This window comes from Anguilla anguilla, chromosome 2 (genome assembly GCF_013347855.1).
Source record: "Anguilla anguilla isolate fAngAng1 chromosome 2, fAngAng1.pri, whole genome shotgun sequence".
NCBI lineage: Eukaryota > Metazoa > Chordata > Actinopteri > Anguilliformes > Anguillidae > Anguilla > Anguilla anguilla.
Genome location: NC_049202.1, coordinates 33,364,808 through 33,384,946, shown reverse-complemented (window position 1 = coordinate 33,384,946; position 20,139 = coordinate 33,364,808). Strand labels below are relative to the sequence as shown.

The 20,139-nt window shown below is 38.3% G+C and overlaps 1 protein-coding gene and 1 long non-coding RNA gene across 3 annotated transcripts; one reads left to right on the top strand and one right to left on the bottom strand.

The window, feature by feature from the left end:
* The first annotated feature begins 4,495 nt into the window (after positions 1-4,495).
* On the top strand, positions 4,496-6,341 carry LOC118221893. Its single transcript, XR_004764202.1, has 3 exons — positions 4,496-4,605; positions 5,329-5,434; positions 5,525-6,341. It is a non-coding gene; the product is annotated as an uncharacterized LOC118221893 (long non-coding RNA).
* A 2,422-nt stretch (positions 6,342-8,763) lies between these two features.
* On the bottom strand, positions 8,764-19,675 carry LOC118221889 (C-type lectin domain family 12 member B-like). Of its 2 annotated transcripts, XM_035407329.1 has the most exons (7): positions 19,460-19,675; positions 18,614-18,690; positions 11,641-11,727; positions 11,158-11,259; positions 10,354-10,452; positions 10,036-10,187; positions 8,764-9,748 (listed from the first exon to the last, which is right to left on the bottom strand). In XM_035407329.1, the coding sequence occupies exons 2-7, from the start codon at positions 18,672-18,674 to the stop codon at positions 9,641-9,643; spliced, it is 609 nt and encodes a 202-aa protein (XP_035263220.1). In that variant the 5' UTR covers positions 18,675-18,690; positions 19,460-19,675; the 3' UTR covers positions 8,764-9,640. The 2 variants fall into 2 exon arrangements, with proteins under 2 accessions (XP_035263220.1, XP_035263221.1); XM_035407330.1 differs by lacking the exon at positions 19,460-19,675 and having other exon boundaries at positions 18,614-19,280.
* Between the last annotated feature and the right edge of the window lie 464 nt (positions 19,676-20,139).

Below are 20,139 nucleotides of genomic sequence, written 5' to 3'. Positions count from 1 at the left end.
CAAGATGCTGACGTTTTGAGATTGCTCAACTCAAAGCAGTAGGTGAACTATGTGTTTACATGAGGTCCGATGGTATAAAGATTAACGTTTGTAAAGACGGATAACATCGTCCATCCCAGCATTATTATTCAGATTATTATTCTCATAGTTCCAGGGGAAAAGCCAAGGCTGTCAACAGCATTCAAAACATTTTTAAAATAGTTTGTTAGAGGATATAATTCATCTACAGTATTTAGACCATTGTACAGCTGGTACAAATAGCGTCTTTCTATGGCATAACTGTGAGCAAATATTTAGCTTATAGGGATCAGTCAAAATATTCAAATATTCACCCCCATGTGCACGATAGTTAGTGTTGTGCAGCAATTTTATTTGTATTTATTTGGCATGAATGAATGTTGAAAGTCTAATTAATCTAGATGGTATGTGCTCAGTGAGTATAATTCTCATGCTGCCACCTGGCAGCCTTTTAACACCATTATTTAAACTTAGAACTTGCATGTTAATAGAGCGTCAATCTTAATAATTAAATATAGGCTACTACAAGCATTTAAACTGTATTTTTGATACTTTAATTGTACTTTGATATATGTTGTCTGTCTCCAAATTGTGATTACACTGAGTGTGCATTACAAGCTATAATAATCAAACTTTTAGCTTTTCTTGAAGTGCTCCAACACCTGGAGGTCTCATAGGAATATTTGATTGTAACAGGCACAACCAATTGATTATTTTATCTTGTCATTCACATCACTAATCATTGCAGGAGTCAAATGCCACAATCTCAGCACTGTAGGATGTTCCGTTTCATACAGGTTGGTGCTTTGTTTTTGCTGTAAGTGCTATTGCTGCCCCTTCAGTCAAACGCAAATGTACATTTTCATTTCTTAATGGGAAATATAAGTTAGCAGTAACAACCTCGCTTAATTTTTAAGGAAAGAATAAAGTGATGGGATAATGTAGTTGATTGAATAAAACATTGAGACTTATGACATGAAGTATAAGTGAACAAAGTATAGTATAGTTTTCATCTTCATATTTCAGTGTATTTCATTTACACAGAATGATTTGCCAGTGTATCATACTATAAACACACAGACATTGTATTTCATACTCACAGAGAATACACATGACTAATGTGGCAGCCAATAAAAGAGTACACAGCAGCCCCAGACACACTGCAGCCTGTCTGTAGGGAAGTGAGCTTTGTCCACTTTTCTCTTTGGCCAGAAGCATTAGCAAAACAAAACAATTAAACTGTCATTATTACTGCCTGAACAAGCCACGACAGAAATGTCACACAGAAGTGTTCGTTTGAAGTGTTCTTATACATGCAGCTGGCCAGCAGGTATCTGTTGTAATATCTGCCCCCTTGTGTTTTAATTTGAGCACTGGATTACTGCTTATGAACCCTATGTTCCTTGTTGTAAAATAATACACATGCTCTATGTATTGACAGGACTGTTCTTCTCTTCTCAAGCGCCTCCCTGTGGTGGAGGGGGCCTGAGGCTTGCAGCTGAGCAGCTTCCTGTCTAGCGCAGTGGTATACAAATATGTGCTCGGTTTCATTACAACCCCAACCCTGACACTAACCCTGTGCTGGGTTTCATTACTGCCCTACCCAACACTAACCCTGTGCTGGGTTTCATTACAACCCCAGCCCTGACACTAACCCTGAGCTGGGTTTCATTACGGCCCAACCCTGACCTTGACCCTGTGCTGGGTTTTATTACAGCCCAACCCAACACTAACCCTGACCTGGGTTTCATTACAGCCCAACCCTGACCCTGAGCTGGGTTTATTACAACCCAACCCCAGCCCTATGCTGGGTCTGCAAACCAGAATGGTGACAAGATTTTTTCTCAGTTGGACTCGTGTAATGTCTATTAAGCAATGATTACTCATTTTTATATATTATTTTAATGTGTTTATGACAGTTATACGTGCTATGAAGAATAAATGTCCCATATTCAAATTCCAGGGCTTTTAATGAGGTAGATCATCTAGTGATTTCATTGTCATTAATGTGATGCACTGGCACAATAGATGGGTAAAATCACTGTGGCCTCAACTGTTGAAAGTGTACTGATCACTGAAACATGGCCATGTGAGGAAATTGGAGATTTCAAAAGACAAAGAAAGTGGAAATCATGCAAATCTACAATTTATTGAACAGGTTTATTTGATTCATTTATTTAAACTAAAAGAGGAAAAAGATTAAGATATGCAGTGCTTACTACTTATAATAGCCTTACTACATACTACAGCATACAAAAATGCATATTTTTCGTAACTCATTAGGCTACTATAGCAGAACAAGACTTTCCATTTCCAATCCATTTTTCCCATGATTATATGCATTATCAAATAAATGATGAGATTAGAAAGTGGCTCCACTGCTTTTAAACATATTTAACCACAGTGCATCATACTAGTCAACCTCTGTCACGGTAACTGAGAGTAACAGTGCATGTTAAGCTTAACAATAAAACGTTTCTGTGTATTGATTTTTTTTAAATTAATCACCACAAAAATGTTTATGGAAGCAGAATGCCAATCTGAAGCAGGCGTCTGGTTAAAAAAAGCTATATGTATTGGTCTATGCATTCGCAGACACAGTAATTACACAGTCTGCATATAGGTGCTATATGATTCATGCAGTGGTCACCTGGCTCTCCCCTCCACCCGAACCTGTAAGATAAGCACAGAGGCTGAATGAGACACAGAAACAGCTCTACTTCTCGCTTTCTGCCTACAAGTGAGTGTTGTCTCCATTCTGTGTCCCTGTTACAGCACTGCATGACTGCAGATTGTAATTAAGGAATCAGTGCATCTAGTCAGTAATTATACTGGATTGCATGGTGTTCAGACCCCTCCCACCATACTGACTACTGGACAGTCAAAGGTTAACATGTATAATTAATAGATGTACAGGAAAGAGGGAAAAACTAAGTGCAGAGATGGATACATGTTGTGAAGATTCAAATACAATGGTGGTTTCTTGCCAAGTGTTCTGTTTGCTTCATCCTCTCCATATTCTCCTGTGAATGTGTATTTATCCACTGTAATGTGTCCGTTAGATTTCCCACCCCTCTGGCGGGGAGCTACAGTACATTAACCCAGAGTCGGGTCTCCTCTGGTTCGGAGTTACCCAGATCACTCCAGTGTCAGGGATTTCGGGGGGTTTGACCCAGGCACAGAGTGAAAAAACACAGGAGACTCCAAAAGGAAAATTCAAACAAAGACTTTACTAAATTACAAACAGGGAACAAACAAAAGGCCACGAGGGGCAAAACCATAAACACAAAAAGATTCTTAAGAACTGAAAATAACAGAACAGAACACAGGCAGGGCGGAACACAGGCAGGACTGAACACAGGCAGGACAGAATACGGGCAGGACAGAATACACACAAGAAGGAACGCAGGCAGAAACACACCAGCAGGACCAACGCGGGAGATACATACAGTCAGAAACAAACACAAGGAACCAGCACCCGAGTCAAGCGGACAAAGAACTTAAATAGACAAGACACAGGTGAACTCAATACATAATTAAACGAGAGGGAAGGGATAACAAGAGGCAGGTGGGGACGATGATTAAATAACAAGACAAATAATGGAAAACAATAATACAATTAATATGGTAAACCAATGAGGGAATGAACAGAAATACAAAAACTGAGAAGTGTCGCCACCTGGCGGCCCAACAAGGAAAAAATAGAAACAAAAAGACAGAACCATGACACAGTGTCTCCCTTGCTGAGAGCTGAGAGAAACACAGTCCACACCAACACACTCTGGATCATGAGCCATACCCCACTGATAAATGGGCTTCAGTCAAGTGAACAAGATCCTTCATAAGAGTCAAACGGCACGAGAAAAGCAAAACGCCCTTATCTACAACCACAGCATTTCTTGGTCAGTTACAGGTTTGCAGTTCTCAGCCTGCAGTTCTTCTCACCAGGTTGAGTTTCATTTAAAGACTGCAGTAAACATGTCAACGTGTCTCACCGCAGACTCAAAAGGGTAAGCAAGGTAAAACGCATGAACACTTGTGGAGTTACATTTTACTACTTTTCAGAATCAATACCCAGTACGTTTAGTTGTTTTTTATTGGTATTTCTATTTTTTCAATGCAATTTAAAAATTTGCTGCTCCAGATGAGTGATGTGGAAAAGTACGTTCAGGTAAGGGCTAAGAAAGATGGAGAGGCTTTGGACAAGGTGATTATGATGTAGTCACATGCTGTTATCCCTCTTGTTATCTTCAAATTTACTAACATCTTTTATCCTTAGGGTCAATTTGACCCCAGAAATTTAAACCTCCAGAAAATGATTATAATTAAAATTGTTACCATGAGTTTGTATCAGGTACTTTATCATAGTCTTTGTTGAGTACCTAAATAGCCCTTTAAATAAAACATAGTTTTTATTTGTTTTTTTTTTTAAACACAGTGTCCAGGTTTATTAAATCATTTTGAATTGTCCATTTAGGATCACAAGCAGGCCAGCCCACTGAGGAGGCTGTACCCCCTCCAATCGAGTCAGTGCATTCAGATGACCTGTAATTGCACAACTTTGAGTTGGAGGAGGACCCGCTTCAGGTACAATGTCAAATTGCCCACCTAATTGTCTCTTCTTTTTCACCTCTTCTTTTCATCTATCCCAAGTGAATGGAAAAGACAATCATCATATATTTTGTCATGGTCCTGTGTTCCTGTCTGCATTTTCCCTGTTGGGCCGCCAGATGGCGGCACTTCTGTTTTGTGTCCTGCTCCCCCTGTGTAATTGTATGATTGTATTCAATTGTCCTATTATTGGTTCTTGGTTGTCTCGTTTTCCCTTCCCTCTCTGTGGCCTGATTGTTCATGGTGCCCTCCTGTGTCTCGTCAGTGTCTGTTCTATTTAAGTTTCCCTCTTCCTTGATTCAGGTGCTGGATCCTTGGTTATGTTTGGTTGTGTTTGTGTGTAAGCCTCTACCCATGTACCTGCTCCATGTGTTCCTGCCCATGTTCTGGTTTCCTTGTGTTTTTGGATTTTCTGGATTTTCTTTGTTCCTGTGTTGTTTTGAAGTTTTCCTTCGTTTGTTGAACGTTGCCCTGCGAGGCTTTTTGTTCCCTTTTGTTTCCTTGTTTCAGTAAAGTCTTGTTCTTATCATTTGGAGTTTTATATTTTTCCCCCTCTGCGTTTGGGTCCAAACCCCCCACGCATCCTGACAATATTTCCCCTTATTACTTGTATATGCTTGTGATTTGCGTTGATGTTACAATTGATTGATTTATTATTGATCAATCTATTGAATGCATATCTATCGATCCATCCACCAGATGACATGCACTGTACTCCAGGAAATTGTGCATCCTTTCCAGCTGAGGCAGGACATTCAGATGACCCCAAAATACTGGCTCTGGGTTGGAGGAGGATGCACCGGAGGTAACCTTTCAATAACTGATAATCCATAATCACTAACACAGTCTCAGCTTTATGAGGTTAATATATTCTATCTCAATAAATAACTTTTAGGACAGTGACGTTGTCATCACTGGTGTCCAATGAGGGAAGGCCTGTGCAGCTTTGCTGAACAGACGGGTGGAGGACTTTAGGGCCGTATTTCTCAGCCAGCACACATGGTTGGATGACAAGGTCATCGACCACGCCCAGGCTCTTACAAAGATGCTGCATCCATATATAGGAGGGTTCCATGCAACCACCCTCCCTGCCGTCCACTGTACCTACACCAGCTCAGGGGTTTGTGAAGATTCTTAATATCTCTGCAAATCACTGGATTATGGTAAGTAACGTCAGCTGTAAGGTAGGTACAGTTAATGTTTTTGATTCTCTAGGGCAGCATAAGACGGAGGATTTCATTGCACAGGTTACATGCCTTCTTGCCTTTCCAGGGAAGAGTGTCCGGCTGCAGTGGCCTGATGTCCAACAGCAGGCGGGTGGCTCAGACTGTGGACTGTTTGCTATTGCAAACAGTCTCACTCTCTGCAGAGGTGAGGATCCCTCCGTGCTCCAGTACCATCAGCCTATGCAGACTCACATCTTTGCCTCTTTTCCGGCTGGAATTCTGATATCCTTCCCCAGTACTGCAAGGTGCCCCATAGCCAAGGCAGTCCACGCTATTGAGGTGAACATACACTGCCTCTGCAGACGGACCAACCAAATTGGAAAAGGATCCTCTGGTCTTCTGCAGGAGATATGCCTTTTCCTGGCTCAACTTAAAAGACCCAGATGTATATATATACCCGTCATGCACTGTTATCTTTCATGCATGTTAATTTTCATAGTGTTGAGTTCTGTTTTCATTTCAAATTAAAGTTGTATTAAATGTAAATGGTAAGTATTATGACATCTTTATAATGTTTACATGTTAATGTAGTTATAATAAAAATGTCTGAATTTTATATAGTATAGTATCAGAGAAATGTAATGTGTAATGTGTGCGACATTTCAGTATTGCTTATGTGTGATTTTATACTTTTATTATTTATTATTAAGAAAATATGTTTAATTTTATGACAAATGTGCAAACACGTTATGTGTAGTTTTCAATTGGAATTAATTGGAAATAGGCCCTTACTGGCCCTTCGTACTTTCCTCTTAGCATTCAACAACAAACTAAATGCCAAAATCCAAAGTAAATTTATTAGAATTTATAACCATTATTTGCATAGTGGTAAGTATGAAGTGCTTTTGAATTTGGCATTGTTTCCTTATTAATGTTGCGGTTCAAGTTGTTGGTGCAAGCAAGCCAACCGTTAAAGTATCGTACTTGCAAAATTGTCAGCTTGATCTCCATGAATGAATGAACTTTGGCAGCACCTGTGTTTGACTGCCCTGATTGTACCTCTTTGATTCTCCTGAAAGTAGCTGTCTCTGATTCCTCTCATAGACTCTGGAAGGAATTGTGTGCCTGCTTGATTGATTTGAGTTGCGAGAGAGAAAGTGTGTGTATGTGTGTGAATGCGTGGGTGTGTGTGTTTGTGTGCGTGTGTGTGTGTGTGTTCGCATGTACACTCTATGTTTAATTTGTTAAATGTATAATTTACTGCATATTTAGTAAAATTGTAACAGCATTCAAGGGGACATCAAGTGACATCATGAGTTATATCACAGTTAGCCTTGGATTCTACATAAGCAGGTTTTATGCACCCTTTATAATGTTTAGCCATTAGCCAGGTGATATTGTTGGTTATGTCACATTTTGCATAATGTTGTAAAAGATGTTTTGCCACCCTTTATGAAGCACAACATTTGCGTATGCATGAAGCCATTATGTCAAGTTTATGAAAGCATTATATATACTACGTAAAGCTTTTATTTTAACTTCCTTTAAAGTGCACCACTTCTCAGATTATCCTGTAAGATCTGGTCATGTTGAAGTGATGAGGAAATGATTTAAACAAATGATTACAAAGAAAAAAAAGATGAAATTGAAGCAGAATATTTCAGCAGCAAACTAACATTCAGAATAACGAAAACTTTAATGACACAGTTTAATACATTTTGAAACGTCTTCAAAAATGGATGGAATATAATTTTTAGTAATTTATCAGTTTGGTATTTATGTATTCATGTAACATTTACACTCTTAGCTTGTGGACTTGCTTCTGTGATACAGCCAGATTGAGATTAAGGTAACACAGGAACCACATAAGACTAAATTCAATAAACATTAGTCCTTAAATTTGACTATCAATTGCAGCAAGGATTATAAAGCAAGGATATTACTTGAAAGTCAGAGTTGAGGATAAATGTTTATTGAATTTAAGTCATAGAGTCACATACCACTTGTTTACTTGTGGGTACATGTGGTTTATGTCTTTAGGACACAGCGTCTGTTTGGAGAGCCTTTATGAGATAGTGAGTAAGTAGGTACTGAGAGCACTTTCTATTAGCTCATACTTTCACACAATGGGCCTCATTTATCAAGCAACACACAAACAAAATTTCTCGTAATTCCTTTGTACCAACATTTACACATGAAAACTGGGATTTATCAACGTTTTTGGGAGTCCAACTTGATCGGACGTGCAAAGGAAATTTATGAAAACCTGAGACCACACGCAGTGTGAAAGAAAGATAAATTATAAAGAAACTAACAAATTGCTTGCAAATACTATTTTAATTAAGTAAAACAAAAATGTTTGAAATAAGCATTACAAAGAGTTGCTATGATTTCATAATTGCAGTTTTGTTTTTTAAATAATTGATGAGAAATACTATTTAAATGGCCAAAATGCTGTTAAGTCCAAGTTTGCAATGGCGGACCTTGCACTATTAGAGGATTTGGCGAGAGCACTTCGGCGAGATCGCATTTTCAGGGACCGGTATGACTTTTTTGCCGAGGATGACGAGTGGCTCATGAGTTGGTTCCAATTCCCTAGAACCCTTCTAAATTGAGACTGTGCAGCATCTTAGAGCCAGACTTAATGAGGCAAACAAGAAGATCTTATGCCATTCCAACACATGAGTTACCCGCTGAAGCAGGGGTTGATGACCCCACTGGCCGACCCCCTGTCACCGCGTGAGGTGCGCTACAATGAGGCGACCGTGAATGCGCTTCCAATTTATGACTGATTGGGATTCATCAACATACATACGGGTATACCTTTGAAACTAAGTGCCTCCGAACGTTCGATAAATGCGGCGGCAGTTGCTAGTTTGTATAATTTTACGGGGAAACTTATGTGCATATTTACAAAATTATTGATAAATGAGGCCCAATGAACACATTTGTTTTTTTAGCAGTTCTCGATTTCAATTTAAATTTACGGTATCACAACAGCAAGATGAGGACCATTTAAAATGTATGGTTTTTGATTTTTTATACTTACTATATGTCCATAGAACCAATAATGTAATAGCTTAAATCTACTCTGCATGTACAGTCATTTCAATGCATTTAATAAAGCTTAGTCTCACAGATACATTTCTAGTAAAGACAGCAGTATGTATATTCCATATATTCCCAACAGAAACGGTAAAATTGTGGTCTGCTTATTGGTCCTGTGTTTGACTGTCAAAGCTGGCATGGTCAACGGCCTCTTACAAGATGAGAGAACCAAAAACATACAATGATAAAAAATGGTTTAGGGGAGCAGAGCATTAGTCTCACAGATGAAATTAATCTTATGAGAACAGTAAATAGTAATCCATGCATTCAATGTAGTGCTAATCAGGGCACAATGATATCGATTCTCATCATCTGGCCCTCCACTCCACCAGAATCTGTAAAGGAAGCAAAGACTGAGACACAGAAGCTCTACTTCTCTGCTGTTTCCTACGGAGATACAGTGACTCCTTCTCACTCTCTGTCTATTGCCATCTATGAGAGAGTTCAGACAGCGGAAATATATCTTGTTGGAAGATAATTCTGGATTAGCTGTACTCATTAAATCAACCTCATTGTACAAACAGAACAATATTAAAGATAAAAAGGGTCAAGTACACATATGCACTATCATAACCAGAAACATACCCAGTGACATATTTCCCTGCAGTAACACAAACCTTAGACTGGCTACCATCAGAGGAACATTCATATTTCTGATCTGCCAAGATGTTGTTTAAAATTATACATGATTGTGTCTGTCTATATTTTTACGTCCTGTGCTGTTTCTGTAAGAATTCTTACCCTTTCTGCAAAGGGGTTCCATTCACCCAGAGCCAGTTACCCTTAGCTGCTGAGTAACTCAGTCCAATCCAGGTGAAGTTTTTTATTTTTTTGTTGATGAACCGCTGAAAACAAACACAGAATGACCCTCACTGCTTACTCTGTAGATGTAGACACTGAAAGACAAACAGTCCACACTGACACTTTCTGGATCTGTGAGATACTGAGCTACAGCATGAGCCACACCCCACTGATAAATGCGATTCACCCATAGTGGTAATATTGAACACGTTAGATTGTAAGAACCAACACAAGATGAGAAACATAATTACATTTACAGTGGCTTCTTGTGAATGCATGTTGTCAGTTTTATCTCCATCCACTCATTCACAATGATTTTACAGAGCCTTACCTGTTCCTCTTCACTCTCTATAATCACCAGGTCAGCTCCTCTTTTAATGCAGTCACTGCGACTGTCTGTCCAGCTCTTCATCTCATTAGAGAAGTAGTAACACTTTGAAGAGAACTGTGCCCAGCCCTGTGGACAGGGGTTAGGCACACTGCCTGTACAGAAAGAACAAGCAGCAGACTCTAAGAATGATCTTTTCATATGTAACAGTGTAAAAGTAAATGCTTTCCTGCAGATGGACAACAGAGTAGCACCACTCACTGTGAACTGGAGGGACAGTACTGCTACAAAAAGTGGAGTTTCTTAATTCATTGTATTTACCCTGTAGCTGGACTTTCTCTGTATTCATGGTGCTGTAGTTGCTTCTGAGCTCCTCCAGATCTCTCTCCAACATTGAATAGTTCTCTGATAGACTTGTATCTAATACACAAGGGGAAATGCATTCCTTAGGAAAAATAAGTATCGATTAAGGAGTTTTACAGAATTTCACCTCAGTATGATACAGACTACTGTGCTAACCTGTGGAAACAGAAGCTTAAGCCCATAGGTTGACCACATCATTTGTTAAGTTTGTGAACTGTGAATGAATAAATTTAGGCAAACTCAGAAAAAAAGTTTTAAAGAAATGTTTAATTTGTGTTTTTATGTCAATGTATTAATTTACACTGTTTTAGAGAATTATGAACAATCTTTTTCATAAGAATATTGCAGTATACATTTAACAATGTGAATGAATATATATATATATATATATATATACAGATGGGTGACAAATTATAAAATTTATGATTTTTTATATATATATAATTTTTTTCTAGGCAAATTTCAAAGCAAAAACTACAATGTTGAATGGATTTTGGAAAAAAATAATGACCAACAATGATCAAGGCATCAACATCACATATTAGCTCTTATGTAGTAACTAATTTATTACTTAAAACATTTATTCTTCTTAAAATTGAATCTACATCAATAGCTGGGTGAAAACAGAGGGGATTGCCCAAAAGCCCAAAAGTTAATCCCACTATGTGATATTCATTTGTAAAATGACAGAACAGATCTGTTTTTTATTTTAAAATGACATTTTACCAGGATCACAGTAAAGAGACACAGACAGTTACTCACAGAGGACACACAGGACTACTGTGGCAGCCAATAAGAGAGCACACAGCAGCCCCAGACTCACTGTAGCCCGTCTGTAGGGAAGTGAGCTTTGCCCACTGTGCTCTGCGGTCAAGAAAACAGACAAGTTAAGCAGAATGTCTCATTTCTTTGATGTTTTATATAGTTGTTCTTGTCGCTAGTCTTTTTTATTTCAAACAAAACATACTGCAGTAAACTAAAGTTTTACAACAGCAAATAAAAATCCACTACTGCAATCTCTGATATTCACCTACGCAACTACCAAATATTCACTAAATATAAATACAGGAGGCCTACACTCCTAAATGAATATAAGAGTGTCGGCCTACTCTATTTCTATCTTAATTTATGTAATGACATTAGGTCAAAAACTATCAACTTTTCACAAGAAAAGCAAGTGTGCAGGACTACATCCAATTTTCCAATTTCTCTGAGAGAACGTCTTTTAAGATGTTTGCGACAGACCTGCTGAACCACAGTGGCACACTGTGTTGGAGGCGGTAGGGTTGATGGTTTTGACCTCAGAATAGGTTACGTCTTCATCCGGAGTTGCTGAGAGAGGATGGGGGGTACATTTGTAACTTCAATTAATTTGGTTCATTTTTATATGCATGCAGGCACAAATATGTGGGGAGAAAGATCAAAAAAGTGCTCAATTTGAAAACACTCAAAATCTTTCAACATTTATGGGGTGTTTATGCTGATCTGCAGAAAGAAAGGCAGATAATAGTGTGTATGGAAGGGGAAATAATGCAGGAACAATGTCCTCTGACCATTCAGGAGGGAGCAGACAAGCACATGCAGTCAGCTACCCCTTATTTTCATTGTAGCCCGAGAGCATTTCTATGCCATGCATTTTCTGCACTGGAAGACTATGAAGCTGGCACAAACAGATTGCAAGTTCCTAACTGACCAGGGGTGTCACTATTGAGCAATGAGCAGGGGGCACCTGTCCACAGAAACCCTCCCTCAATCCGGGGGTGGCTGATTACTCATTCCCCATGGAACACACAAGCACAGTCAGAACATTATCCAGATTGTGGGGCCCATCACTGCGCTCAAAATGCCTGAGAGATTCAAACTTGTTAGTGGACAGATTCTCTTCCTCTTTTGTGTACGGATACATCAGGACACACATTTAAATAATGAAATTAAAATAATATTTCAAAGGTGGTTTGTCTTCAATAAACCCAAGAATGTTTTGTAAATTCAAAAAAAAATTATTTTGGTTTCAGTAAAGCCATTTTTCAGGGCATTTTATGATTCACTACAAATGCCACTAAGCAGTGACCTTCCTGAAGTGCACAGTGCTTGTACCTGGTATTTTCTATTGCTCTAGTTTCACCCACAAACTGTTCATAAGTGTTATATGAAATTAACTTGTGATGAATGCTTAAAAAGGGCCAATCACAATGGTACATTTCTGGCTCCTGGTTGGATAATGCCTGCTGTATAGGTGGAGCCCATTATTGGAGGGCTGTAGTGTAGGTATAGCTCCTGATTGGAGGGCTGTAGTGTAGGTATAGCTCCTGATTGGAGGGCTGTAGTGTAGGTATGGCCCCTGATTGGAGGGCTGTAGTGTAGGTATGGCCCCTAATTGGAGGGCTGTAGTGTAGGCATGGCCCCTGATTGGAGGGCTGTAGTGTAGGCATGGCCCCTGATTGGAGGGCTGTAGTGTAGGCATGGCCCCTGATTGGAGGGCTGTAGTGTTATATAATGGTCTGGGAGCTGGACTATAAACCCACTTGCAGAGGATTTGAGTCCTGATTGCGGTGCTGGCGTTGTACTCTTGAGGAAAAGTTAAATTAAATTGCTTTAATCAAACTAGCCAGCTGCATAAATGGATTGTATGTATAAAAAAAAAAATGCAACCTGCAAGCTGCATTGGATAAGAGTGTCTGCTAAATGCCAAAATGTATGTGCAAACGCTGGGAAGGTGTCACAGTTCCTGCTGGGCCTTGACAAAGGGCGGCAGCTCCTCAGCCCTAGATTCATTTTATTTTTAGTACTTATTGTTGTACCAGTGGTTTTTTGGTTTGAGCACGTGTTGTTTCATTTTCACAGTTTGTTTCATCTGTTAGTGTTAGGGTTTAAGTTCCTGGATTCTTGACTCTAATCAATTGGGTCATGTCGAAATCAATGTACTTGTCTACTATTGAGTATACTAGTCATATACAAATTTGGATACGGCCTCAGTCTTTGAGATTGCCTTCTTGTGTTCCAGTGTTCCCCTAGCCCTGTGTTTCTAGTCCTCATTCTCCTGCTTACGTACTTGCTCATTTGTTATTTAATATTTTTTTATATAAAAGCCCTGTGATTTTAGCTTGAAAACCTCTCGAGTGTTTTCTCTGCAACTCGGTACTGTGCACCAGCTTGATAAGATGGAAATGCATTCAACGTTTCTGTGCCAGTCCTCATTTTGTCCCCCTTTAATGCTACACCTCTCAAACATAGTTATTCTGGTCTGGTCATACTGTTTTGATATTTTCAGTGCCTAAAAGCCATTGCACACCAGTGTGATGTGAAAATGCCTTGAAATAATAGATAAAAATTTGCAGCTGGATTTTAACTTACTCGGAAGCTCCAGAGTTTCTGCCTCTACTACATGACCTGGCAGGCTATATCACACATTCACTACTCTCTATGTGATAAATTCTTCCTAAAGTCTGTATGAAATGTACCTTTCACTAACGTACCCTCATAGAGGGTAATGATTTCAAACAAAAGCTTGACGGACTACGTAGTGGGTAGCAGTAATCGCTATGCACAGGGGTGCTCCAATTGGTGATTTAGTTAGCTTGTTCTGAGCCATCCTGCGGCTATCAGAAATAGTGGACCACAAAAAAAAAGTGGAGAAAAAACGGGGAAAAATACAAACGAGCTGCTGATTATGCAATGAAAAGCAGTAAGCTTTAAATGTTTGGAATTAAAATCTAATTTTCAACCTGATCTTTGCATTGTTGTTTTTATGATCCCATTTTCACCACGATTTATGCATTAGGCTATGTTTGCAACCAATTTTCACATGTTTTTTAATATTCAAAATAAACACAGATACATTCTTGGATATTTATTTTTATTTAATAAAAACCGAAAACAATGAACCTTAGCTGCAAAGAGATAAGGAACAATAATACTGCCGTCCAAAGGCTAACCGCAGTAACTAGATTTTTGTTTGAAATTGAGTTATAACTAAAAATGAACTTGATATCTGTTTTATCTTGTGACAAAGTTTCAGAGTTCAATTTTGCTTTGTTTTAGAGAAAAAACTGTATAAAAATTGCAGTAACTACAAAACCCGACTCAAAACCATGGCAGACCGCAGTAAGTGAAGGTACTGCCGTCTGCTTTGGGGTCCTACCGGCCGATTTCGCGCTCTACCCATCTGGACACCCACCGCACGCGTAGCAACCGCGAGCGCACTACGCGCGTATTACGCGCGTAACTGAAGCGTAGTTGAAGTACTGTTATTACAACGGCAGCGGGCGACGTCGTCTCCACCAGATGCGAACGCGTCGCGTACCGGCTGCGAAGCTCGCGCGACACAAGCGAACTGTTCTATTTTTTCGGCTTGTCGCGCGTCACGACGGCCTGTTTATACACAGAAATATGCTCTAAAATGCTAGGTATACATGCCCTGATTTATATTTCAACCTTATGTTACTGGGGGTGTGTCCCTAGTTACCTCCCAGATATTTTATAAGCAGCTAAAAAAAATACAAACCTTTTCGTTTTGTAAAAATAAATAAATAAATAACTGGAACCTGGGGAAAAGGCAAACTTAGTTTCGCTGTCTTATTTTGCGGAGGGGGTGGGGTAAATTTGAAAATACAGCACAGAAAAACGTAGCCTATTGAATGATGTATAAGTGAATGCACCGAGCAGAGGTTTGTTAGCTCGAGTGTTGGAAGGTAGTTTTTAACCAACCATTGCTCAGCCTATTTGACTTCTCCGATGTCTTCGTTCGCCGCGCTTTCAAAAGGGGCTTGTTAATAAAAATCCGATAATCCACAGAGCTTTAAAAAAATCTGATTTAGTGGTCTTGCCGATGAAAATGCACCTATTTTATAAATGAAGTTGTAAGCAAGCCTTTATTGCACTTGTACTTCAAAGCTTCCAGTGTTCATGGCGTTGTGGTGTTCTTATCCCTTCAAGTTTACACTGTTACGCTATCTTTTTGACGATTAACTGATTTTACTAAATCTGATCATATAAATGTTTTGACGTGGATAACAAGACGACATGGGAATTCCCAATCCATGATTATGGATTATTTATTATTATTATGATCATTACATATTCTTCATAAAGTTGGCACGCTTGTTAACCAAGCAAATAAATTAATACAGTTTGAGATTGATTATTATGTAGGCTACGTTGCGATTTAAGCTTATGGTAATTCTTTAAAGCGTTTACTTTCTCACGTATTTACACGAGTTAACAAAATATTACCAAATTAACAAACTGAAAAAGGTCTCTCACCAAGTATTCACTTGACCCATAATCAACAGTCGTGAACAAACGTGAAATACACGATGTAATCCCACTGCAGACTGCGAGAGCTACTAGGAATATAGAGCTTTAAGCAAGGCTTTGCGCGACACACGACACACGACGCGCCGCGCTGCTACGCGCCGTTTACGCTATGCGTGCGGTGGGTGCCCTTCGTAAATTACCTCACGCGACTGCTTTGGGATTCTACCACCAGCCGATTTCACACGTCTAACCTCACACAACAAAGCTGTTTAAGATGGCACTATCCAGGGGAAAGAGGATAGTGGAACTGGTTTTGAAAATAAAATACCCAGGTAGGCTAAGTAACGATGACATTAAGCGTTGAGAAACTAGCAATCACATTATAAAACACCTATCAGCCTCGCTACATATGCTGACTGACAGGCGATGTTTAGTTAGCTAGCGTTAGCTTACCTGCTCCCTGAAAGCTGTAACATTCTCATCTGTAATTTCACATCATCACCGATGCCATGTCATGCACTTCAAGATTGTTTACAATCTAGCCTACGCATTGTGGATATTCGCCATGAATACGAGTGGGGAGACAGAAGTGCATGTATCCGCAAATAATGTTGATTAAAATGTGCACAATTTCGTACTGAAAATTAAAATGAATGTAGGCTATAAGGCCTAGGCTACTCACTAAAACTGCCTATTTGGGGAGAGCTGGCTATATATGATAGTATTGAGTAGCCTATTTTGTGGATTAATTGTATTGATACTCAAGGAAAATCAGGGAAGTTTCTGCCACTGCAAAACGGATTTTTCTAAATCGCATTTATCATTTAATCTCCCTAACACAAGAAGACTTTCCAATTGATTAGTCAGATCGTTTGCTAATCATGCTTGCTAATCACTGAAAATTAATTAAAACAGTTTGAGATCAATGATTAGTTTGCGCCCCACCAATTTTCAGCTCATCAGTCGCCGCTGTTTAAAACATGTAATATAATAAACAAATTTTACTGTGATTCAGTGTAGCCTTGTATTTATTCATTGTGTGAAATAGTAAAGACGTAAGGATAATGAAAATTGATTGTCATCAAGGCAACAACAGTGGTGGCGGAAGAAATTGAAAGATGATGATGCAAAGTTTAATTGATAGGAAAATAATTATCTAGATAGGTGAATAAGTAAAAAAGTGAAATGAAATTATATTAAGACTAAAATATGACGTCTAAAATTCTCAATTTGTCCAGACTTAATTAAACATGCACAAATCCATAAGTAGAGTTGTTAAATATTGTTAAATACAATTAGCCTATAACAAAATCAGTGTCAAAATAGTTTCTGTTCACTGAAAACACAATATAAAAGCTGAGAACATTGTAGTTACTGCAATTTGCTTTTGCATTGCTCTTAGAACCATTTAAGGCAGTGCAAAGGCAGAGTGCAGTAACTACATTTTTGGGGTCAAAGGTCAAATCAGCGTCATGGTTTTTGGGCATAAAAATTACCTCATGAATACATGTACGATTAGTGCAATATCACTGATATACCTATAACCCATTTGGCTGGCCAGTTAAAATACTTTAAAGCCATTTTTCTCAGTTTTACCCTTTGCGTAGTTACTGCAGTTAGGCTTTGTAGGGCAGAATAGTTATTTCTCCATGGGAATTAATTAAATATGGGATGTTAATATTTGGCAGCATGCCTGCTCTATATGTCGAGCAGCCAGAAAAACACAAGGCACTAAACATAAAGAAATACACTCTAAATAAGTCATTTTTGTGATCTTCCACAAAAACGAAGTCTATTATATTCTTCCACACTCAAACAGGGCCAAGTTTTTGTGTCCCTCAAGGATCTATAATTGGACCCTTGTTATTCCTTATTTATATTAATGACTTTACTGCTGTGTCTTACATACCCATTTGATTTTATCTCACAAAAACTTTGATTCACTAATTATGAGGCCAATTGTGGCGTGGTAAAATTTTCTGAATGGTCCAGACAAACTATTTATGTTTAAATATTAAACTTTATTATATTAATGGGTAAGAATAAAACATACTGCAGATCAAGTGCTATGATTTAAATTGGTGGGGATTACACAATCCAGGTTTCATCCACTAAATTGATTGCAGTTTATGGTTTATGAAAACTTGTTCTGGAAAGATCACATCCAATTTATCAGTAATAAAGTAATGTAATCCAGTGGTATCATCAGAAAACTGAGTGGCTTAGTTAATCAGACTTGCCTCCACAATATGTACTACAACTTAATTTACCCATTTCTCATTTACGGCAACATTATCTGGGCAAGTACGTATGCTGCCAATCTACATAAATTCACTTCACTCAAAAGAAATTTGCACGGCTAGCCATCTTTTCTGATTACTCGCCACCATCTGCCCCTCTGTTTAAGAAACTCGACATCTTTTTGATTTAAAACATTAACATACTTCAACCATGCACATGCATCTACAAATACACTTAGCTTTCAAATTTGCTGCCCAAATCATTCAATGGATTCTTTGAGATTAATTCCCAAATTCACTCACACTCACTCACATACTCATGATTGTTTTTTTGTTTGTTTTTGTTTTGTTTTTTTTTTAAAGATTTTTTTTATTGTATATCGTATAAATTGACTTTCTCAGTGAGGTCATTTTATAAGCCCACTTGGGATTCAGACCTCTCTACCACACATCATTTTGTTTAATATTGTATTCATTGTTCTTTTTTGTTTATGCAAATACATAAAACCCAACAATATTAATTATGTTATCTCAAATCTAATGTGCTGGAGTGCTAAGCCAAAACAAAAAAAATTGTGTCACTGTCCAAATAATTTATATTAAACAAAAGAGTGAGAAAGAGAATGAAGGAGAGAAAGATTGAAACGTATTGATAGAACATAAAACATTAACAATAGCATTAAATAATCCAGAATTTACATTCAGAAAACAGAGTAACTCACCTGCAGTCCCCTGCCTAAAGTTCTGCTTGAACTTCATAGATGAATAAAATACCTCACTCATTGCGGCTAATGAAACACTTTAACTATTGAGAGAGAAGAAGAAGAAGAGATGCAGAACTAGCAGGAGAATGCAGAAATTCAGATATTTGGTTAATATGTTGTCATTTAACATGCAGATATCTGCTCCCTCTCCCTCTCTCTGTCCGTCTGTCTCTGCCTCGGTCTCTCTCTTTTTGCTATCTTTCTTTCTATATACAGGAAGAACAGATAACCATTTCTATAAATAGCTCATACAATAGCTCAATAGCTCATTTTGCTACAGTAGGAAAATATTATAAAATATTACAAAGGCGGGATAAATAACCATATACGTTTCTGGATTTCATGCCAGCATCTCATAATTATTTGAATGGCTCAATTATTTGTATTTATGTTTGGTTACTGAGCTACTGGATGATGAAGACTGTTCTTGTGTCTTTTTATGTCACTATATGAAGCTTTTTTATCATGGTCTAATCCAATGATTCCCAGCCTCGGTGCTGGCGTGCCTGCTTGCATGCTGGTTTTCACTCAATCGCAGTTGCAATCCCAGAATTGTAACAAGCCGTACATTTTCTTTAATTAGATGTATTTCATGTTTAGACTGAATATTTACCCTCTTAAGACATATTTTGTCATACATAGTTCTTCCTGTCATGTAGAATAAACATCTCATGTTCACATTGTGCTTATTATAGCAATTAATTACATAAAAATACACTCTCAGAAATTAAGGTACACAAGGGTACTAATTCTGTACAAGTACAAAACTGTACCTCTAAAGGTACTAGTGACAAGTGATTTTACCTTTCTAGGTACTGAATGGTACCTTCATTCTGGTAAAGGTACAGTTCTGTACCTTCAATGGGATCCAACCAGATCCAACCACTGTCGCCTGTGTGACGTCAGTCAGTTGAAACCTGGGCCACACCAACTATAACACTTCCTATTTACTGAATAAAAAACGGTTGTTATGAAAGTAACGTTATGTACATACTCATTCATTGTCTAACATTAGGCTAACTTAAGCTGTCTTTACACTGCTGAGCCAGGTTAAAATGCTGTAGCAGACCTGGGGTAGATTTAGTGATGATCAATTTCCACAAACGTTCTTTATCTACCTTTTGCCCGGTATGAACATCTTTACACTGCAGAGAAGAATCGGCGGGATTCGCTGTGGCTTGTGCAATCATGTATCTCGTGCACTGCACAATAAACATGGTCTTTCTCGTGAATGATTGTTCGTGATATTTTTGAAACAACTGCCTCGCAAAAGGTTACCCCTGGTGTTTCTGGTTTTGCTAGCTAAACTGTTCAAGAATAAAGCTGAGCTAGGTGTTAAATTAGCAATCAGAACAAGAAGAATAAAACAAAAACAAAGGAGATTTCATCAAAAAAGGGAATCAAGGCTGGAGGAACATATGAGGAAGCGTAATAAAATAATAACAACGCTACTCCATACTGCCGTATTTTTTTATTCAGTTTTC

Excerpts from the sequence above, each read along its gene's own strand:
- LOC118221889 (XM_035407329.1), bottom strand. The coding sequence starts at position 18,674 with ATGAGTGAGGTATTTTATTCATCTATGAAGTTCAAGCAGAACTTTAGG. Across the intron at positions 11,728-18,613 it reads CTTTAGGCAGGGGACTGCAG|CAACTCCGGATGAAGACGTA; the intron begins GTGAGTTACTCT and ends ATCCTCTCTCAG. Across the intron at positions 9,749-10,035 it reads TAGAGAGTGAAGAGGAACAG|CGGTTCATCAACAAAAAAAT; the intron begins GTAAGGCTCTGT and ends GTTTGTTTTCAG.